Below are 20482 nucleotides of genomic sequence, written 5' to 3'. Positions count from 1 at the left end.
TATGATGATCTCTAGCTGTATCCATGTTGCTGCAAATGACATTATTTTGTTCTTTATGGTCAAGTCATATTCCATGCCACACACACTATGTCTTTATCCATTCATCTGTCCATTTTGGTTGTTCATTTTAGTTGTTTCTATGTCTTGGCTATTGTGAATAGTGCTGCTATGAACACAGGCCTGCATGTATCTTTCTGAATTATAGTTTGTGTCAATTTGTTCAGTTCAGTTCAGTCACTCAGTCGTGTCCGACTCTTTGCAACCCCATGAATCGCAGCATGCAAGGCCTCCCTGTCCATCACCAACTCCTGGAGTCTACCCAAACCCATGTCCATCGAGTCGGTGATGTCATCCAACGATCTCATCCTCTGTCGTCCCCTTCTCCTCCTGCCCCCAATCCCTCCCAGCATCAGGGTCTTTTCCAATGAGTCAACTCTTCGCATGAGGTGGCCAAAGTATTGGAGATTGAGCTTCAGCATCAGTCCTTCCCGGGACTGATTTCCTTTAGGATGGACTGGTTGGATCTTCTTGCAGTCCAAGGGACTCTCAAGAGTCTTCTCCAACACCACAATTCAAAAGCATCAGTTCTGAACTCAAAACCATGCCTCAATTTCTCCATCACAGGAAAACCCTGGCCTTGATCTAATAGCTGTGTTTGAGCCGGACCCCAGGGTTGAATTTAAGCCAAGGCTGGGTATCCAGGGTCCCAAACTAGAACAACTGACCAAAGTGATCTGACCTCCCCAAGATCCCCTCTGCTCCCACCCCCACAGCCCTGCCTCCCTGAGTCCCATCTCTCCCCAGAAGGCCGACAAGAGCTCCCTGGCAGGCAAGGCAAGCCGGGCTGACCTGGACACAGTGGCCATGCAGCTGAATGAATTGATTCAGGGCATGCTCTTCAGGGTGGTTGCCAATGAGGATGACTGGAAGAAGGCTGTGGAGCAGTTGGACAAAGACGTACGTACCAAGGTGAGGAGCTCTGTATTAATCACCACCTTCTGCATAACAAACTACCCCTGAAATTTAGTGCCTTAAGACAGCAAAGTTCACAGTTTCTGAGGGTCAAGAATTTGGAAGCAGCTTAGCTGGGTGGCTCAGGGCCTCCCACAAGGCTGCAGACAGGGTGTCGTCCACGGCCTTTGTCATCCAGAGGCTTGACTGGGGCTAGAAGAGCCACTTCCAAGATAGCGCCCTCACGTGGCTGTGAGCAAGACTTGGCACTTCCTCATCACACGGTGGCCTCCTTAGGGCTGCTTGTGCAGCCTCACAACATGGCAACAAGTGTTCTCCCCCAGGAGCACGTGATCCAAGAGAGCAAGACAGAAGCTGCAATGTCTTCTCTGACTTAGCCACAGAAGTCACACTCCATCACTTCTGTAATATCCTGTTGGTTACACAGGTCAGCCCTGTTCAGTGTGATAGTCGGGGGGTGTCTGGGACGTTGACCACCGTAGTGCTCCTCTCTGGACAAGCAAAGGGACATGGCGGGCAGAGGGGGCATCCTGCTGGTCATTTATTTATCCATTCATCATTTAATGGCCACCTGTGTTGAGCCAGACCCTGGGGAAATGTTGATAAGGAGTCATAGCCTTCATTTGTACCATCCAATAGAGAGACAGGAACAGTCAGGCCAAGCCCTTGCATGCTGTGTGGTTCCTGCAGCTGGTGTGACTGGTGTGGATAAAAGCACTGGGGTTTAGAATCAGGCTCTCGGGGTCTGAGCCCCAACTCCACCGTGCTCAGCATTGTGCCCTGAGTTAGAGAACCTGTTCAAGTCTCGGTTTCCTCATCTGTAAAGTGAGGATTTATTCACTCATCATCCACCTATTGGGTACCTCTGGTTAATGAGGATATGACGTTAAGCAAAACAGATCCAGGACACAATTGTCATAAAAATCATACAAATCAATGCAGAACTACAGCTGAAGTAACTCAGTTATCTGCAGAACCACTGGCCTGTTTTTCTCCCATAATTCCATGGCAGAGTGAAAAAAAGTGGGACAGAAACTGTTCTAGATTTAAAAAGTCTCAGGAGTCACAACAACCGAATGCAATACACGAGGAGACTTCCCTTGTTTCAGTTGCTCCAACTCTGAAAATTAGCTGGAAATTAGATCAAATTCAGGAATGAGTGCTCATTATGTTAGATGGGATAATGGTATTGCAGTCATGTAAGAAAATCACTAAAATATTTGGGTAGAATGTTGTGATTTCTGTAACTTAAAAAAAACAACAAACACTGCGTCAGTTCCTTGGAGGTCCAGTGGTTAGGACTCTGTGCTTCCACTGTAGGGATTCGATCCCTGGTCTGGGGACTAAGAGCCTGCAAGCTGCACAGCACAGCTGAAAAAAGAGAGAAAAAAAAGTCAGATGGAGCAATATGTTAATAATGATTAAATCTACATAGCAGGTATTTCAGGGTTCATGATTCTAGTCTTTTCTCCTCTCTATGTGTCTAAATTTTTTTCCTGATTGAAAGCTTTTTTTGTTGTTTGTTGGTTTAAGTGATCCTGTCCTCATTGCTCTCCTTTTCTTTGTGTATTTTTCATTGTGGGAAAATTCACATGACATAAAATTAATCATTATCAATTTTAAGGTGATGAATTCCATGGCATTTGTTACATTCACAGTGTTGTGTCAGCACCACCTCTCTCTGGTTCTGGAGCATTTCCATCCCCCCAAAAGGAGACCCCAGACCCATGAAGCAATCACCCCTCACTCCCGCTTCCCCCAGCCCCTGGCAACCACTAATCTACCCTCTGGATTGGCCAATTTTGGACACTTCATATAAATGAATCACACAGCATGTGACCTTTAGTGTCTGGTTTCTTGCACTAAGCATCATGTTTTCAAGGTTCATCCATGTTGTAACATGGGCTTCCCTGATGGCTTAGATGGTAAAGAATCTGCCTGCTATGCCAGAGACCCAGGTTTGATCCCAGGATCAGGAAGATCCCCTGGAGAAGGGAATGGCAACCCACTCCAACTCCATTCTTGCCTGGAGAATCCCATGAACAGAGGAGCCTTGCAGGCTACAGTCGATGGGGTCGCAAAGAGTTAGACATGACTGAGTAACTAACACACACATGTTGTCAGATAAATCAGAAGTTAATTTTTTTCCATGACTGAATAACATGGTCAGACAGATAGGCCACATTTTGTTTGTTCATCTGCTGACGAACACTTGGATTATTTCCACCTTTGGACTCTTGTGAATAATGCTGCTGTGAACATTCATGAGCAAGTTTTTGTTTGAAGACCTGTTTTCTTTGACTCTGGGTAGATACCCAGGAGTGGTCATTTATTTATCCATTCATCATTTAATGATCACCTGCGTTCATTTAGTGACCACCAGGAGTGGAATTGCTGGGTCGTATGGTAATTCCATGTTTAACTTTTCGTAGGGGTAATATATTGTGATGTCTGTGATTATTCTCAGATGATTCAGAAAACAAACACATACATACATATGGACAGATAAAGAAGACATTGTGAAATGTTAAGAATTGGTGAATTTAAGTGGATATAGGAGTGTCCTTTGGACTATTCTTGCAACTTGTGTGTAGTTTTGGTCTTTGTGTGTGTGTAGTTTTAAAAGACTGTAGTTGGTCTTGGTTGCAGCACTCAGCATCTTCATCACATCATATGAGATCTTTCATTGTGGTGCACAGATTCCCTAGGTGTGGCTTGCAGGCTTGGTTGCTTAGCTGCCCCCTGGCATGCGGGATCTTAGTTCCCCGACCAGGGATCGAACCTGCATCTCCTGCATTGCAAGGTGGATTCTTAACCACTGGACCACCTCGCTTTTCTTGGTTAATCTTATTTGTTGTTTAGTTGCTGAGTCATGTCCAACTCTTTTGCAACCCTGTGGACTGTAGCCCTCCAGGCTCCTCTGTCCATGGGATTTCCCAGGTAGGAATACTGGAGTGGGTTGCCGTCAATCTTGTTACTCTCTCTATAACTTTGCAGATTGCTGGAGGGAGGCGGAGTGTTTACTTACTTGACTAAACACTCTTCCCTTTGGCTTTCGGCAGCTGGTTCCCAGCGATTTGGATGATCTGAAGAAAGACATGGACGAGGTCTGGAAAGTTGTCAGGAAGCTGCTGACTGAGGGCCTCCACTTTGACCCCGACAATGCTGCCGGCTTTAGGAGGTGAGTCCCTCCGGGGGCGGGGTCCCCTGCAGCCCTTGCAGCTCCCAGAGGCTGCACGGCCCTCCCTCCGGAGAGGAAATGAAAGAGGTATCCCAGTGGACTCTGGACTCTGGGAGGAAGGACTCCAGACCTGTGGACCCGGGGAGGGGGGATATGGGGCTTCCCAGTGGAGGGGAAGATGAGGCAGAGAGCACCAGAGCTCGGAGGTGGGCCGCCCTGGCCTTGGCTCCACGTCCTTTCATGAGGAAACGGAGGCTCAGAGAGGGAGGGGGCCCCTGCGAGGCCACACAGGGAGCCTGGGCAGACCTGGAACTAGAGCCAGGCCCCCACCCCATCCAGACAGAGCCCCCAGCAGAGTGACCCGATCTTCCTGGGGGGCTCCTGTCCTCAGATCACCCCTTGTGCCCTCCACTGTCCATCATGAAGGGTAGCTCTTCCCGGTTATGAAGGCCTCCATTGTGTTTGGGGTGAGGAGAGGAACTACGCCCACTTTTAACCCCCACTGCTGCCCCAAGTGGCCCCATGTGGCAGTCCGCAGGGACCAGAGGAGTTGAGCTGAGCCAGGCCGGGCCAGCGGGAGTGGGCTCTGGGGGGAAGCCCTGGCCCTGAGGCACGGATAGACCTGCAGCCTCCCCCAAGCACTGCCCCGGGCGGGGATGGCCTCGTGGGGCCCAGCCGGGGCAGCGGCTGACAGAGCGGGGTGTCTTGCAGGAAACTGTTTGAGCGGGTAAAATGCATCTCCTGCGACCGGCCCGTGGAGATGATGACCAGCCCGTGAGTACTGCGGGGGTGGTGGGGGACGGGAACATCTGTATACGCCGTTTTGTGCACACGATCCCGTTAGCTCCCGACCTGGGCAGCACTGTGCCCCTCCCTTCCCCAGTCCTGTCTGCTGCCCTCTGTGTCCAGGAACAGGGTGGACTCCAGAGGAAAAGGGTAAGAGGAAACTTGGGGAAAGCTGAACCCTGTGGGACTTCCCTGCACGTGTTTTTATAGTCTAATACTTTATGTATGGAGCTGAAATTCACATACAAAATCAGTCATTTTAAAGTGGAAAACTCAGTGGCATTTAGTGCACGTGTGTGCATGCTAAGTGGCTTCAGTCATGTCCAACTCTTTGCGACCCTGTGGACTGTAACCCGCCAAGGTCTTCTGTCCATGGGATTTTCCAGGCAAGAATACGGGAGTGGGTTACCTCCTCCATCGGATCTTCCCAACCCAGGAATCTAACCCTGGTCTCATGTCTCCTGCATTGGTAGGCGGGTTCTTTACCACTAGCGCCACCTGGGAAACCCCAAATGAAAATGTGAGTCTCTCAGTTGTTTCTGACTCTGTGATCACATGGACTGTAGCCTGCCAGGCTCCTCTGTCCATCGAATTCTCCAGGCAAGAAGACTGGAGTAGGTAGCCATCCCCTTCTCTAGGGAATCTTCCTGACCCAGGGGTCAAACTGGGGTCTCCTGCATTGCGGGAGGATTCTTTACCATCTGAGCCACCAGGGAAGCCCATTCACCTCAGATTCCAAAATATTTTCATCTCCCCACCACTCAGATCAAGATGTAGAGTAGTTCCAGCTCCTCAGAAGGCTGATGCTTTAATTTTTTGTAATGAGGTCAAATACACATAATATAAATTGACTGTTTTAAAGTGAACAGTTCAGAGACGTCCCTGGCTATCCAGTGGTTAAGATTCCTTGCTTCCATTACAGGGAAGGGTCACAAATTTGATCGCAGGTCGAGAATTAAGATCCCACATGCTGGGTGGTGTGGCCTAAAAAAAGAAAGAAAGTGAACAGTTCAGGGACATTTAGTACATTGACAACATGGCCCAACCCCAAAAGGAAACCCCGTGACCATCTGCAGTCACTCTCCATTCTCCTCCGCCGAGTCCATGGCACCCTCCAACCCACGTTCCATTTCTAGGACTCACCTGTTGTGGGTTTTCCTTTTGTCATCAGTACAGTTGTTCTCAATGACCTACGAAGAGGATGATGGCCCCACACTGTGGATCTTTCTGGAGGAAAGGCCACGTTTGAGGGCGGGCTTCCAGGAGGAGGTGGGAGCCGGGCCCTCTGCTGGCCGCGTGCACCACCCACTTTGCTCTTGTCCTCCACAGGCAACTCATCACCATTCGCAACACCCACCTGCTGCCAGGGCTGCGGCCGGCCAGTGCCAACAGCTACGAGTACCTGCAGCGCCAGCAGATGAGGTGAGCAGGTGGGGGATCCGGGCGCAAACTGCAGTCCCGAGACTCAAAGACTGCCCAGGGCGCCGCAGCCATCTGCGAGGGATGCTGTCCTGGGCGGTGGGGCTGCAGATGGGCACGTGAGGTGCTCACGGGGAGAGGAACGAACAGGTTATCAGGCATCTGTCATGGACCAAGAACTGTTAGGGGAGGGAGGGTCTCAAACCTCACACGCCCCTGTGAGCGAGGGTTGACAGACCAGCTTCCTGCTGAAAGAAGTAGTCATGACCCCTCGGGGTCCTCGAGGGGCTTGCCTTGGCCGGGCAGGCTCTGTGCCGAGTGCTCTGACAGCGCTGACCTCGTTGAAACCTTACACCTTCCCTTGGAGGTCATTCTGCTATCATCCTAGCTGAAGAAACTGAGGCTCAGAGAGTTGCGGCAACTGGCCTGAGATCACAGCTAGTGCATGGCAGGCCTGGCGCCTCAGCCTTCGTGTTTCCCTGGCCCCCGGCCGGCACCCTAGGCCCCAGCCCCGCTCCTCAGCCCCTGACCCCCCCATGGCTTCATGGGTGCTTCCGACACCCAGGCCCCCAGGCTCGAGGGTGGGGAGTGATGGCTGAAGAGCAGCCACGGCCACATGAAGGTGAGGGACCTGGGGCCTTTGCCCGATGCCCCCCTCCCTCGCCTGACTCTCTTTTGAGATGAGAGGTTAAGAGGGACGGGTGGTCCACTGATTAAGACTTACCCTCCCAATGCCGGGGGCTTGGGTTTGATCCCTGGTCCAGGAACTAAGATCCCACCTGCCCCACGGTGTGATAAAAAAAAAAGAGAGAGACAGAGGTTAAGAGCCTGCTCTTGGCAGGCCCGACCTGGGCCCCAGGTCTGAGGGAACACGATTCTCAATTTCTGCTCTCTGCCCCAGACAGGTCTGTCCAGAGTTCCCCAGCTACTGGCCAGGCCCTGGGACCCAACCTGAGGCTCCTCTGGGGTGGAGGTGCCTCCAGGTGGCTGCTGACCCCCCTGTCCTGCCCCCAGGGAACAACAGCAGCTGCAGAAACTCCAGAACCTCGGAGCCCCTGAGGGGAGCCTGGACTCACTGGCTCCCCCGCAAGACTGGGGTGATGGCCCCAGAAATGACGCCAACCTCGAGTTCAAGCCATATGGCTTGTCGACACTCTACCCCTACGGGGACCCTGAGCTGTTGGACTATGACTCTGTGAGTCAGGCCAGGGCCCCTGGAGGTGGGTGACCCTGGGGGAGGCGGGCCCTGCTGCCTCTGTGGACAGTCCCTGACCTGGGGCCTGGGCTGCCTTAACCAGGCCGAGGTGGACCTCCTGGGAGTGGACGGGATCCTCTACAAGGGCCGAATGACCGGCAAGGACAGGGCGCGACCGCTGACCGGCGCAGAGAAGGAGGTGGCAGGTGAGGAGCGTCAGCCTGCCTGGGCCCCCTGCCCGGGGTCCTGCCTTGGCTGGGCAGCGTGCGGCCCCGCGTGAGGCAGGTGGGACCCAGAGCTGGCAGCACCTGTGACGGGGCTCCTCACACAGCCACTGGCAAATGTGGGCTCCTCCTGTGTGCCAGGCGCGGTATTGGGGAGCGGCTGGGAGGAGGGGGCGCCAGAGGGCCTCCCTGGAGTGCCGGGCGTGATGGGAGAGTTGTGACCAGGGACACTGGTCCTCAGATGGTCCAAGGGAGAGGTCCAGGGCTGCTGTCCTGAGGCCTCTGGAAAGGGAAGAGGGCTTTGCTGGATGAAGGAGTCAGCTGGGAGAAGAGTGCTCTGGGGAGGGAGCACGGGCAATAGCAGGTGCAAAGGCGCTGTGCTGGGTGGGAGGCAGACTCAGCTGGGAACTCAGGAAGATGAGTCTACCTGGGCGGGGGTTGGGCGTGATGAGGAGGAGACAAGGACAGGCCGGGAGGGCTGGGCCCGAGGGAGGCGGGGGATGAGTCACTATGGTTGTCTTGGCTCTGGCTCCAGCTGGCTCTGGCTGGGGACCCTGGGGACTCAGCTCCAGCACTGGGCCGGAAGCACCCAAAGAGGTGCCTTCTCTGCACCTTTGAGGTCCCCCCGTCTGGGAAGAGAGGCTCCACACACTGCCCTAGTGGGGTTGGTCCAGGAGCCACAGAGTCCCAGCGTGGTGTCCCCCATCACCCCCTTTGCCTCCACTGACTTGAGAACAAGCACCAGATGCCTAAGCACTGGTGTGCGGGGGAAGACAGCGGCCTGCTTTAGTGCCCTGGGGCCGCGACAGATCACCACCAGCTGGGTGCCTGGAGATGGCAGCAATGAGCTCTATCAGTTCAGGAGGCCAGAAATCCCAAATCAAGGCATGGGAAGGGCCGTGTGCCCTCCTAAGGTCCTAGTGGAGGGTCCCTCCTGCCTCTTCCAGCTTCTGGGGGCCCCAGGCATTCCTGGGCTTGTGGCTGCGCCACTCCCATCTCTGCCTCCGTCTTCAAGTGTCTTCTCCCCATGTCTCTTCCTCTTCTGTCTCTTAACTCAGATGGCCTCACCTCAAGAAGTATGTGTGTGCTCAGGTGCTCAGTCATGTCCGTCTGACTCTTTGCAACCCTCTCCAGGCTCCACTGTCCATGGGATTTTCCAGGCAAGAATACTGGAGCGGGTTGCCATTTCCTCCCCCCATCTCAAGATCCTTCACTTATTTATATCTGCAGGCACCTTTTCTTTAAACAAGGTCACATTCTCAGGTTCCGGGGGACGTGTCTTTTGGGGGGCTGCCATTCAACCCACCACAGGCCCCTGCCCTGATCCAGTGGAGCAGGACACCATCTCAAGCCCTGTATTCCCCTGGAGCATGGATGTCACCCTTTGGTGTTAACAGCTCCACGTGGACGAGGTTTGGCCGCTCCAGGCCCCTGGGGAGGGATGCTGTTGGAAAGAGACTCAGGCCGGGCCTCTAGGACCACCAGGCAGGATGACAGCAATGGTAGCCAACACTGAATGAGCTCAACTTCTTTCTTTTTAAAAATATTTTTATTTATTCTTTTTGGCCATGCCACATGGCCTGCGGGATCTTAGTTCCCCGACCATGGATCAAACCCGCGCCTCCTGCAGTGGAAGCGCAGAGTCTTAACCACTGAACCGCCAGGGAAGTCTCTGATGAATCCAACTCCTTGCCACTCCCTGCACTGCCTCCTTTCACCCCGCAAGAGCCAGGGAAGCACTGCACGAACGAGCGGGTGAGGGCTGCTTGCCTGGAGGGCACCTTTGGTGGAGGGGCCAGAGGGACATACAGACCCCACTCTCGTCCCCCGTCATCAGCCAGACGGCGACCCTTCCACCCAGCTCGCCCAGGCTGTCACCCGGAGCAAGGGGCTTTTCTCCCCAGCATGTGTTCGTTCTCCAGTTCCACGCAAGAAAGCAGGACTGAACCAGGACGTCTCATTGCTTTATCCTGCTTGGGGGCCACAAAGTCTAACTGGCAATTGGGATCACTTTAAAACCTGCCTGTGGCCCGATTTTTTGACCAGTTTGTCTTATTGCTCGTTTGTTACTTGAAAGAATATTTGGGCATGTTAAGTCACTTCAGTCATGTCTAACTGTGCGTCGCTATGGGCGGTAGCCCGCCAGGGTCCTCTGTCCATGGGACTCTACAGGCAGGAATACTGGAGTGGGTTGCTTTGCCCTCCTCCAGGGGATCTTCCTGACCCAGGATCAAATCCATGTCTCTTACATCTCCTGCATTGGCAGGGGGTTTCTTTACCACCAGCGCCACCTGGGAAGCTCAATCCAAGGCACACTCAGTATCTAAACTAGCTGATGCAAACCCTGCCCAGGTCCAGCCTGGTCTCATGCATCCATCTGTCCTTTGCCCGCAGGGCCACTGAGGGCCATCCCGCCAGCCTGTGCCCTCCCCTCCAATGCCCACACTGTGGCCTGGATCTCAGGCGGGCCAGAGGAACCCCAGGTGCCTAGCGAACAGTGCCCCCAGCAGGAGGCTGGACTTCCAGAGGTCTCAGTGCAAGGAGGGCTGAGGCAGGCGGAGGCGTCCGGGTCACGGATGGGGGCGGAGGCGCCTCACCAGTCCGGCTGCCGTCCTCAGCAGCCCTGGGTGAATGGCTGTTGGTGACCCTTCCCCTCATCCTTCCTGCCCCTTCACTCTCACGGCCTCTTTTCCCTGCACGTTCCCACCTCATGCACTGGCCTCTGGTCTAGGTGGCCGGCCATGGAGATTCTTGGCTGGACCCCCGTCCAGAAAGGGTGACCCTGGGTTCAGAAGTGAAGGATGGAGCCAGACCCCAAAGGCCGTGTATTGTGCGATGCCCTCCTATGAAATGTCCAGAACAGGCAGATCGCGAGATGGAAAGTAGGTTCGTGGTCGCCAGGAGCTCGGGGGAGGGGACAATGGGGGTGACCGGCTCGTGAATACCAACCTCTTTTGGGGGTGATGAGATGTTCGAGAACTGCATGGGTATGGCGGTCACACAGCCTTGTGAATGAACTTGATGCTACCGAAGTGTTCACTTTGAATAATTAATTTTATGTGCATTTTACTTCAAAAAAAGGGCTTCCCAGGTAGCGCTAGTGGTAAAGAATCCACCTGCAATGCAGGAGACTTAAGAGACGTGGGTTTGATCCCTGGGTCTGAAACATTCCCTGGAGGAGGAAACGTCATCCCACTCTAGTATTCTTGCCTGGAGGATCCCGTGGACAAAGGAGCCTGGCGGTCTATAGTCCATGGGGTCGCAAAGAGTTGGACACGACTGAAGTGACTTAGCAGGCACGTACCTTAAAAAAAAGAAGCGCACACACAGAAGATGAAGGACAGGGAGGTGGAGTGGGGCACTGTGGTGGCCGGCCCTGCTGGGAATCGCTGAGAACTGGCAGGCCAACCAGCACACCGCCTGTATCTTTCTGCGCTAGAATAAGGTCTCTCTCCTCCCTGGCCTTGAGTTACTTTCAGAAAGGGTTTTCCTAACACCTCTGCCTTGAGAAGGGGAGGCGGGGGGGGAGGAAGGGGCTTCCGTGCACGGGGTGGGGGTTGGGTTTGTGAAGAGGCTAGGTGGGGGCAGCAGGGCAGCTCCTGCTGGAGTGAAGGGCCTTTGCGGGTGCCAGAGGGCAGGACGTGGGCCTCCAGGTGGGCAGAGCCCTGGGGGTGCTCCCACCCACACCTGTCTCTTCCCCTTTCTTCTCCGCTAAGCTGTGAAGGTCCCACATCCCCCGGCCCGAAGCCCGTATGAGGGTGCGCGCCCGAGCACCCTATTTGGTGCCATCTACTCCGGTGAGTAGCTGCCCCACAAGTCCCTGGCCCAGCTGGGGTTCCAGCAGCATGTCTGGGCCCCCAGTCCCAGCCAGAGGCTCTCCGGCCCCACCTCACCCATCTCTCCCCAGCCCAGCCCAGACCCAGGGCCAGAGACAGTCCCTCGAGTAACCGCCTCGTGGCACCCAGTGCCCTGAGCACATGCTCCCAGCCATCCAGGGTTCCAGCTTCACCCTCCAGCCAGGCCTCCTGGTCCAGGCGCCATCCCTGGAGCCTAGGGCTGGTGTCTATATTCCCGGAGTCCAGCCGGCTGCAGGGGTGGGATAAGGGAGCCTGTTCATTCCTTCGGGCCTCTCTGCTGGGGGCCCGAGAGCCAAGTGTGTGGAGGGGGCAGCTGAGGTCACGACTCCCCAGGTCTCATCACTAACCTGAGCGCGTTTTACAGCATACAGAGCACTTCCGTCCCCTCTCACCTCGCCCAGTCCTCATCTCATACTGTCCCGGCTGGGGAGGCCCCTACAGCCGGGGAGCTGAGGCACAGCGACCTTGAACTGGGGAATCTCGGGCTCCAAGCCCCGCTTTCTCTGGGCTGCCCTGCTCCACGTCCTTGTCCACCTCTGGTTTCATTGATCTTGGATGGATAGATGAAACTATCCATCTGCCAGGATGGATACTCCCACTCCCACCCAGGAAGTGTCAGATGCCTGGGCTGGGTGATCGATCAGAGGTGAACACTTCCAGTCTTGGGGCTTTTCTTTTCCTTAGTGGGGATGGCCCCATTGGGCCAGCTTCTCTCCAGAATGTTCTTGGGACACATCGTGGGTCTCTCCTGCCCCCCGCCCCTGCAGCCCTGCCCCCCCGCGCCAGCATGGGCTCAGCCGCCTCGGGCCCTCCACCGACGATGCCCGCTCGGCCTCCGTCTCCCCCACCCGTGCTGCTGCTGCCACCGCTGACACCGTCTCTGCAGGACCCCCAGCCAGCCCCAGGGTCTGCCAGGCACCCACGGTTCCTGCGCCTGGAGTCCCGAGCCAGCCTGCAGTCCGCCAAGGAGCCCAGCAACCCGTGAGTCCTGCGCCCACCCGCTCCCCACCAGCATCTCCACCCTCCCCCCGCCCCCACCCCGAGGCAGAGACACTGCCCTGGGCTAGGTGCGGGCTTCCTGGGTTAAGGGAGGGGTCTCCATAAGGGACTCATTTTGATCCAGTAGCTGCTTTTAACTTGCCTGTGGATACACACAACACAATCCAGCTCATGCTACGTTTCATGGAGAACACAGCTTTCTTGCTAGACTGAATTTTCCACTAAATCAATGTAATTCCTTGACCCATTTTCAATACAGCACAGTTACAGTGGTTTTAAAAAACAATCACTTCCCTTTTTTATTTTGCTGAAATGATTTCATCAGAATGCGTTCCAATTACAGCCAATGCCGCTGTCCATTTTCTTGAGCGAGCGTTATTTCTACCAGGACCTGTTTTCTCATGGGAACCAGATTTTACTGCATGCGTGCTTTTTTACTGTCTGTTGATTGTTTCCACCAGTAATCACTGTTATGAGTTGGGTATTTAAAGAATCTGATTGTTTGTATTTACTTCTGGCTAATCCACGAGGCACTTGGAGCAAAAGCCCTGGAATCACCACTCCAGGACTGCTCCATCCTGTTTGGCATCTTGCTGGTTCTTTGGGTCACGTGCTCACTGTCTTTTACTGACTGACCAGCAAAGCATGCTCATCTGGGGTTCCGTGACTGGCCCCGGGGCGAAGAGTGGAGCACTCATCCCTGCCTGGTGGGCCCCTCAGCCCGAGTGGTTTCTGCCCCTTGGATGGTTTTGTGAGTGTGTGACCACACCACAGGGCTTGGGAAGTCTTAGTTACCCGACCAGGGATCGAACCCCTGCCCCCTGCATTGGAAGCGCAGTCTTAACCACTGGACCACCAGGGAAGTCCCTGGATGGTTTATTGGTCCCCCTTCTCCCTCTCGGGCTTCCCTGGTGGTTCAGCGGTAAAGATTCCACCTGCAATGCAGGAGATGTACGAGACACAAGTTCGACCCCTGGGTAGGGAAGATCCCCTGGAAGAGGGCACAGCAACCCACTCCAGTAGTCTTGCCTGGAGAATCCCACGGACAGAGGAGCCTAGCGGGCTACAGCCCAGAGGGTCGCAGAGTCAGACACGACTGAAGCGACTGAGCGCGCATGCTTCTTCCTCTCGGGCTGGCTGTTTCTCCCTTTCCACCCCTAGGCTGTCCAGTTGCACCCTCTACCCTTTGTATGCTTCCTGACACTTCTGTCACGTTCCACAAAGACTAAAAAAAAACTTCCTTCTGCCTGGTTTTGGGGCACACCTCTCCGTATCATCCACCAGGGTCCCCTGGGATGGTAGAGCGAGGCAGGGAGTGGGGTGGGGGGTGAGCTGCCCCGGGGATCCACCCCGGGGGCGTTAGGGTGCTGGCATGGCGGAGGGTCCTCTGGACCTGTGGCCAAAGGCGTCCTGGGTGCTGCCTGCCTACCCCCCCACCCCAGTGGCCCCCCAGCCCTGCCTCCCCTCCCACTCACCCGCTCCTGGACCTGACCTCTCTTTTCTTTCTCCGAGGACTGCGTCCAAATGAAGCCGAACATTTCCTGAGCCCCGTGACCTATGCCGCCTTGGGGGATACCGGCCAGTGCAGCCCTGGCCCCACCCCCGTAGCAGAGATGAGTATTTTTATCAGCTTCTCCCCAGAATAAAACCTTTTACTTTTCGGACTGTGGATGAGGGTGACTGGCCCCATGCCCTCTGCGGTGGCTGGCCTTGCCCGTCCCTCGGGTGGGTGGGCCTGTCAGCCCCACTCTGGCCACCACCCCGCTGGGGCGGAGTCTCCACAGAGAGTCGTGGCAACCCTCCCCTGCCCCATCACACACGGCCCCGCGGCACAGTGCCCCATGCAGCCCCGGCCCTGAGTGGTGGGCAGAGCGGGGCCCCGGGCAGAGGCCGTGGTGTGACTTACCCAGGCTCACACGATAAGGCCGTGCTTCCTGGGTGCTGGATGCCAGTGTGAGGAGTCCAACTTCCAACACCTCTCACGTGTGGCCCGGGCTCGGGCCAGAGGAGAGGTGGGGGCCCCAGGGAAGCACCTGAGCCAGGCGCGATCAGGCTTGTGTCCTGCCGCCTCGACCTGTGGGAACTCACAGCAGCCGAGCCCTGCTCTCTCAGCCCCCGGTAGCTGCCTTCCATCCGGTTTTTCCAATTTACCAATGGAGTCAGTGCTTGAGTGGGCTCCTGCAGCCCACGGATGGAGGGGTGGGTCAGGTAGGGCCCTGAGTAACCGTGTGCCCAGGGATAGATCTCCTGGGTGCTTGGGAAGGAGGGGGGCGGTGAGCCCCCCCTGCAGCCAGCCGGGAGCAGTCTTGAAGATGACAGTTCTGTCCCCTGTGGGGGCTGGTGGGGAAGTCAGCCTTTGGCCTGATCCCAGGCGGGAGTTGGAGGCAGAATCCTTGCCAAGGAGAAGGGCAGAAGCCCCCTCTCCCCTGTTCCAGCCCCCGGAGGTGGGGGTACCTGCTGGCCTTGGCAGCTGGAAGGGTGGTGCTGCACCTCCTCCTGGGACTGATGCTCAGCAGGGTGCCCACCCCCCAGCAGGAGAAGGTGCTTGGGGAGTGGGTGAAACCGGGGCTGGGGTCAGTAGAGGGGTCACTTTTGAAGGCCCTGTGTCCCACCTCCTCCTCTGCTGGGGGACCACAGTTCCTGGCTGGGCCAGGCTGCACAAGGAGTAGCGTGCCTGACTGTCCTTGTCTGCCTTCGAGTGAAGGGGGATCCCTGGAACTTTCTGTTTTAAGGCTCAGATGAGGGGATTCCCTGGCGGGCCAGTGGGTGGAACTCCAGGCTTTCACTGCCAAAAGCCCTGATTCAGTCCCTCCTTAGGGAACTTAAGATTCCACAAGCTGTGTGGCGCAGCAAAACAAACAAACAAACAAATTGTTTACAAAAACATTTGCTAGGTTTCAATGTTTCAGGAATGCAAATTCCCCATAATGGCTATTTTGTTGGTGTTGTTGCTATTAAAAAAGCACATTAAAACTTGCCTCCCTGGAGGTCCAGTGGTTAGGACTCCAGGCTTTCACTGCCAAAGGTTCCAGGTTCAATCCCTGGTCAGGGAACTAAGATCCCCAAAGCCTTGAGGCGCGGCAAAAAAAAAAAAGACTGAGATGAATCAGCCCTGTGGAGAGGGAGGTATGTGGGCTGGCCTGGCATGAGGGGCACAGATGAGATGGCTCTGGCCAAGCAGAGGGTCCTATGTCGGGGTGTTGCATGGTGACTGCTCTGCACCCCAAACCCAGCCCCACAACCCACCAAATGCAAATGAAAGGGTCACTGAACGTTTTCTTCCTTTCAAAGACCACAGACTCATTAACCCTAAGGTATGCACAACTGACGACAGCAAACGTGTGTCCTGAACAAGATGGTCTGCCTTGGAAAAGGCACCACCAGGACCCCCCCTTGTGGCTCAGCTGGTAAAGACTCCGCCTGCAACGTGGGAGACCTGGATTCAATCCCTGGGTTGAGAAGATCCCCTGGAGAAGGGAAAGGCTACTCACTCCAGTATTCTGGCCTGGAGAATTCCATAGACTGTATAGTCCATGCGGTCGCAAAGAGTCAGACACGACTGAGGGATTTTCGCTTTCAGGACCCCAAAGCAGGCCGCCAGGGGGCACTGGAGGGAAGGCCTTCTGTGCAGGGATGTCTTAGGGGCACATGGGTCTCCCTGGCACCACTCCCTTGGCTGGCTTGAGCCCTGACTTTCCATGGATTCGAGAGCTCTAGACAGAGACCCTCCAAACACACACAACCTCCAGAGAAGGGCTTCTCTTCTCTCTCCCCTTCCTCTTGCTCTCAACTTTCCCTAGATCCATAGAAAATGAGCCCCCCACCAAACATCTGCACCTCATATTTCCCAGGAGATGAGAAATGGCCAGAAAGCCAAGCAGAACTCTGCCAGCAGGCTCCTGGTGCCTCATGCTGGGTTGCCGACAGGCCTCGGCCATCCAAGGATTGGGCCCTCCCTCACCCTCCCCAGCAGGACCCAGCACCCTTACACCCCTAAAAGAGCTGCGTTCTTCTAAGACTTACTTGAAATACTTATATTTCCCAAACATCAACTGTGGCTAAGCAACCGGAGACCTTTCCAAATGCAGGAACTGGAAATAGCCCTTGCCTCAAAAGATCTCCTTTTGGCCAACCCGGGCGGCCTCCCCAACACAGACACCAGGAGGAACTGGAGTCAAAGCCCTCATCTGTCCTCAGAGGAGTCCGGCTATGAAAAGACCCTCAGAGACCTCCAGGGCCACAGCGGCCCCGCCAGCCGCCGGGCTGGGGGGCAGTCTTCGGAGCCGCGTGGTTTTCTCCTTTGGCCACAGTGTGTTCTCAGGGGCCCTGAGTGTCTGCCTCCATCCAGGGGAGTCTCAGAACAAGCCCTTCTCTTCACAGCTCTGAAGGAGGCGCCCTGCCTGCCCGCAGAAAGCATTTCAGAGCCTCCATTCACCCCTCCGTTCCCCGCTGCCCCCACAGTGCAGGACATCTACTTTCACGGATGCTCCTGGGGAAGAGCAAACCTCCTTCAGAGACGCCAGCGGACTTGAGGTGCAAGGCGGATGCAGCCGCCATGGTGGCCAGAGGGGTGGCGGGCCAGGCTGGGAGGCGTCCCCGCCGTGATGGGTCAACTTCAACCAGCTGTGGCCTTAAGGGAACTTGGGCCAGATGTAACAAACGTCCAAGGTAAGCCGGAAGTGGAGCTTTTCATGTAAACTGATCTTAGAGTGCTGGCAGACAAACCAAGCCCAATGGCACACACCAGGGGCCTCCAAGTCTGCAAACCCCTAAGATGGCCGTGCCCGATCATTTAACGAGCTTCCCAGGAAGTGCTATTGATAAAGAACCCGCCTACCAATGCAGGAGACATGAACGACGAGGGTTCGATCCCTGAGTCGGAAGATCCCCTGGAGGAAGGCGTGACGACCCACTCCAGTATTCTTGCCTGGAGAGTCCCATGGACAGAGGAGCCTGGTGGGCTAGAGTCCATAGGGTTGCAGAGTCGGACACGACTGAAGTGACTTTGCACGCGTGCACAATCATTGAACAACAGGGCCCACCCACATCAAGTCACATGGGGAGGCCAGGCCTCCATGCCCATCTGCAGTCGTGTCCCCTCTTCAGAAAGGAGAGCTCCAGTCACATTCTTCCCAGGAACCTCTGGGATGCAAATGGTGTTTTCAGAATGGAATTTTTGGAAACAAAGTGATGGAGCTCAAGTCTGGTGGTCAGGTGGGTGGTGATGAAGCCCAGAGGCTGGTCTTCTCCATGTGTTGTTGAGGCGGCTTCCAGGAAGTGCTGAAAGGGACAGCTAAGAATGGCTGTAAATGTGACTCTGTTCCGTTTGTACCTCATCTTTGCATTTTAGCCAGTTTACACTTGAACGTGTGGTAGGAGGTGGTTACTGACTCCTCCGGTCTTGCTTCTGAGCCTCCAGGCTTGGGGAAGTTGAAGTTTCAGGTTCTGTGTTGCCCTTGAGTTCCATCCACGGTGCTTGACATCTACATGGGCCCACCTCTGCCTCCCCTCGCGTTTCCCACCCCCTTTTGCAGCCCTTTGCCTGTCTGGGAGATGCTCAGCTGCAGAGGAGGGAGGGTGTGCGTGGGGCTTCCAGCACACCTAGCAGGGCCCGGGCACTGCCTGAAAGCTCCAGCCCCGACCTCCTCTCCCTCCTGCTCTGGTTCCCATCGTGTCCCGGGCCCTTGTTAGAAATCAGATTCCTTGCCCCAAGCATCCAGGGGACACTTGTGCTCTACAGGCTGGAGGGTCACAAGTCTAGTGGGCTCCCAGTTGCCACGAGGGGCTTGTGTCCCATCAGTTATTTTCCATCAGTCACCTGGAAGCTGCTCAAGAACAGCTAGGACTAAGTGACGTGCTGTAATTTACCCTTTTAAAGTGTATGATTAAAAAAATAATGAAGTGTATGACTGAGCGGCTTTTAGTACATTCACAAGTTGATCACTAATGCCCTAGGGAATGTTTAAAACTGCATTGTCAGGACCCCACCCCAGAGACCAATGTTGTGGGACCCCAGGGGGCTGCGCAGAGGCCCTGCGGCTCTCCGCTGGGGCGACTCTGCCTGCACACACTTCTGGTTGTCCTAACTGGGTGCTGCTACTGGTTCCAACTGGTGGAAAGGGGTCAGGGGTGCTGCACAGGATGCCCCAGTGTCCAGAATGCCCACGCTGGAAAAGCTCCATCTACAGGAAACTTAAGTCCTTCCAGGACCTCCTCCTGGGGCCTCCAGGCCCGGCCCCCAGTGGCCTCTGGAGACAGAAGTGGGCTTGGTCAGGTTGGGACATTCTTACCCTTGAATGTCCATGGGGCACGTGAGGATCCTCTTCGAAGCAGATTCTGATTCAGGTCTGGGCTGGGATTAGAGAGGAGGTCCCGCATCTCTGACAAGCTCCCATGGGACGTGGCTGGTCTGGTGACCACACTTTTGAGTGAGGGTGTGGTTCCCACAGGCCACTCTGAGGCCTGCCTGGGGGGGGGAGCCTGAGTGGACATTCTGGACTGTGCACCCTCTCACTTGGCTCCAGTGGGTATGGCCGCCTCAGTCGCCTGCCCACTGGGGAGCTCACACTCACCCCCAGAAGCACTTCCTTGCCTCTATGTTTTTCCTGCACTGGGAAGGTGGTGTGGCAGCTTCCTGAGCACTGTCTTCCCTCCACAGGGATGAAGGAGCTGCAGTGAAGGCTCAGGGGCTCAGGACAGCCTCCTCCCTCTCCCCAGAGGCACCCCGGGCAGAGCTGCGCCCCCCCCCCCGCCCCCCGGAGGCCGTTAGAAGGGTGGGCTTCATGGTGAGGACACGAGCAACAGCTGCCGTGGGGGTGCTGCAGTCAGTCCTGTGACCAGTGGGGGCCTCCAGTGGTCCATAGAGGCTGTCCAGACCCCGACAGGGCAGCAATGGGCTGCGTGGTGACCCCAGGGAGCGGGAGCGGGAGCGGGGCTGCCGTTGGCAGGTTCTGAGGCGCCTGCCAGGCAGATCTTCCAGAACAGAACTCTCCACCCCAGGCACCATCCAGTGGGCCGAGTGGGGTAGGCCTCCTGACTAGGGAGTCAGGCCACTGGTGACCATCTGCAGGGGCCCACCCCCCCTTGCTCCCCCAACTTCCAGCTCCTCACCAAGGGGTGCAAGATCTAGGCTGCCTTCTCCCAAAGCTGCCCCAGGGACGCTCGCCCTTCCCTGGTACAGGCTGTCCAGGGCAGTCGTGCCCGGCTTCTCCCTTAAGAGGAGTAGGTGCCTGCCCAGCCTGGCGTGGGAGCAGCTGGGGATCCACTGTCTGTTGCCCCTGAGTGGTTTGTCTCCTTGGCAACCAAAGGTTTGAGCTGCAGCTTGGACTCTGCCCAGCCTCATCCGGTCCCTGTTGCTGGCCCACGGGCTCTGCATCCATGCCTGCTATCTTACCACGGGGGCTGTGGCCTGCACCTCCCCCAGGGAAGGGCCCTGCCCCACCCACCGTGACTGCCTGAGGTGGGGCTGAGGGTCCAGCCTGCAACTGACCACTGGGGCCCTAAAGACAGCGAGAAAAGTCCTTGTGTGAAACCCAGGCAGACCGGAAGGCAGCTGTTAGCCCTGGAGGTCGGGACCTGTCCAGTCGGACAGGGGGAAGGGTGAGCAGACAGAGGCAGGGGTTCTGGGAATATAGGGCAGGAACTAACTTCATGGGAAAAGCCTGGGGTGGGCAGGAAGATTCCGGAGCACGTTGTGGTTGAAAAGACAGCGACAGACAGGAGTGGTGTGGAGCCAGGCAGGACTGGGGGGGGGGTGGCCTCTGCTCTGGGCTCGGCTGGCACCCTCCCCCTCCACGTGGAGCCAGCTGGCAGCAAAGCTCAGAATACGAGGCATGACCACAGAGCCTGG

The 20482-nt window shown here is 56.1% G+C and overlaps 1 protein-coding gene across 1 annotated transcript in view; it reads left to right on the top strand.

Moving 5' to 3' along the window:
• C32H16orf96 (chromosome 32 C16orf96 homolog) overlaps positions 1-14302 on the top strand; it is a 38105-nt gene extending 23803 nt beyond the window's left edge. Inside the window, exons 9-17 of the mRNA XM_043456523.1 lie at positions 805-969; positions 4035-4153; positions 4865-4927; positions 6269-6361; positions 7373-7553; positions 7657-7759; positions 11494-11574; positions 12402-12615; positions 14146-14302. Of these exons, the coding sequence (XP_043312458.1) occupies positions 805-969; positions 4035-4153; positions 4865-4927; positions 6269-6361; positions 7373-7553; positions 7657-7759; positions 11494-11574; positions 12402-12615; positions 14146-14161 (1035 nt within the window). The 3' untranslated portion in view covers positions 14162-14302. The remainder of the gene's footprint in view (positions 1-804; positions 970-4034; positions 4154-4864; positions 4928-6268; positions 6362-7372; positions 7554-7656; positions 7760-11493; positions 11575-12401; positions 12616-14145) is intronic.
• Positions 14303-20482: the final 6180 nt, after the last annotated feature.

Source organism: Cervus canadensis, chromosome 32, assembly GCF_019320065.1.
Source record: "Cervus canadensis isolate Bull #8, Minnesota chromosome 32, ASM1932006v1, whole genome shotgun sequence".
Classification (NCBI taxonomy): Eukaryota; Metazoa; Chordata; class Mammalia; order Artiodactyla; family Cervidae; genus Cervus; species Cervus canadensis.
Note: the sequence above shows the minus strand (reverse complement) of the source record. Positions and strands in the feature narration are given on the sequence as shown.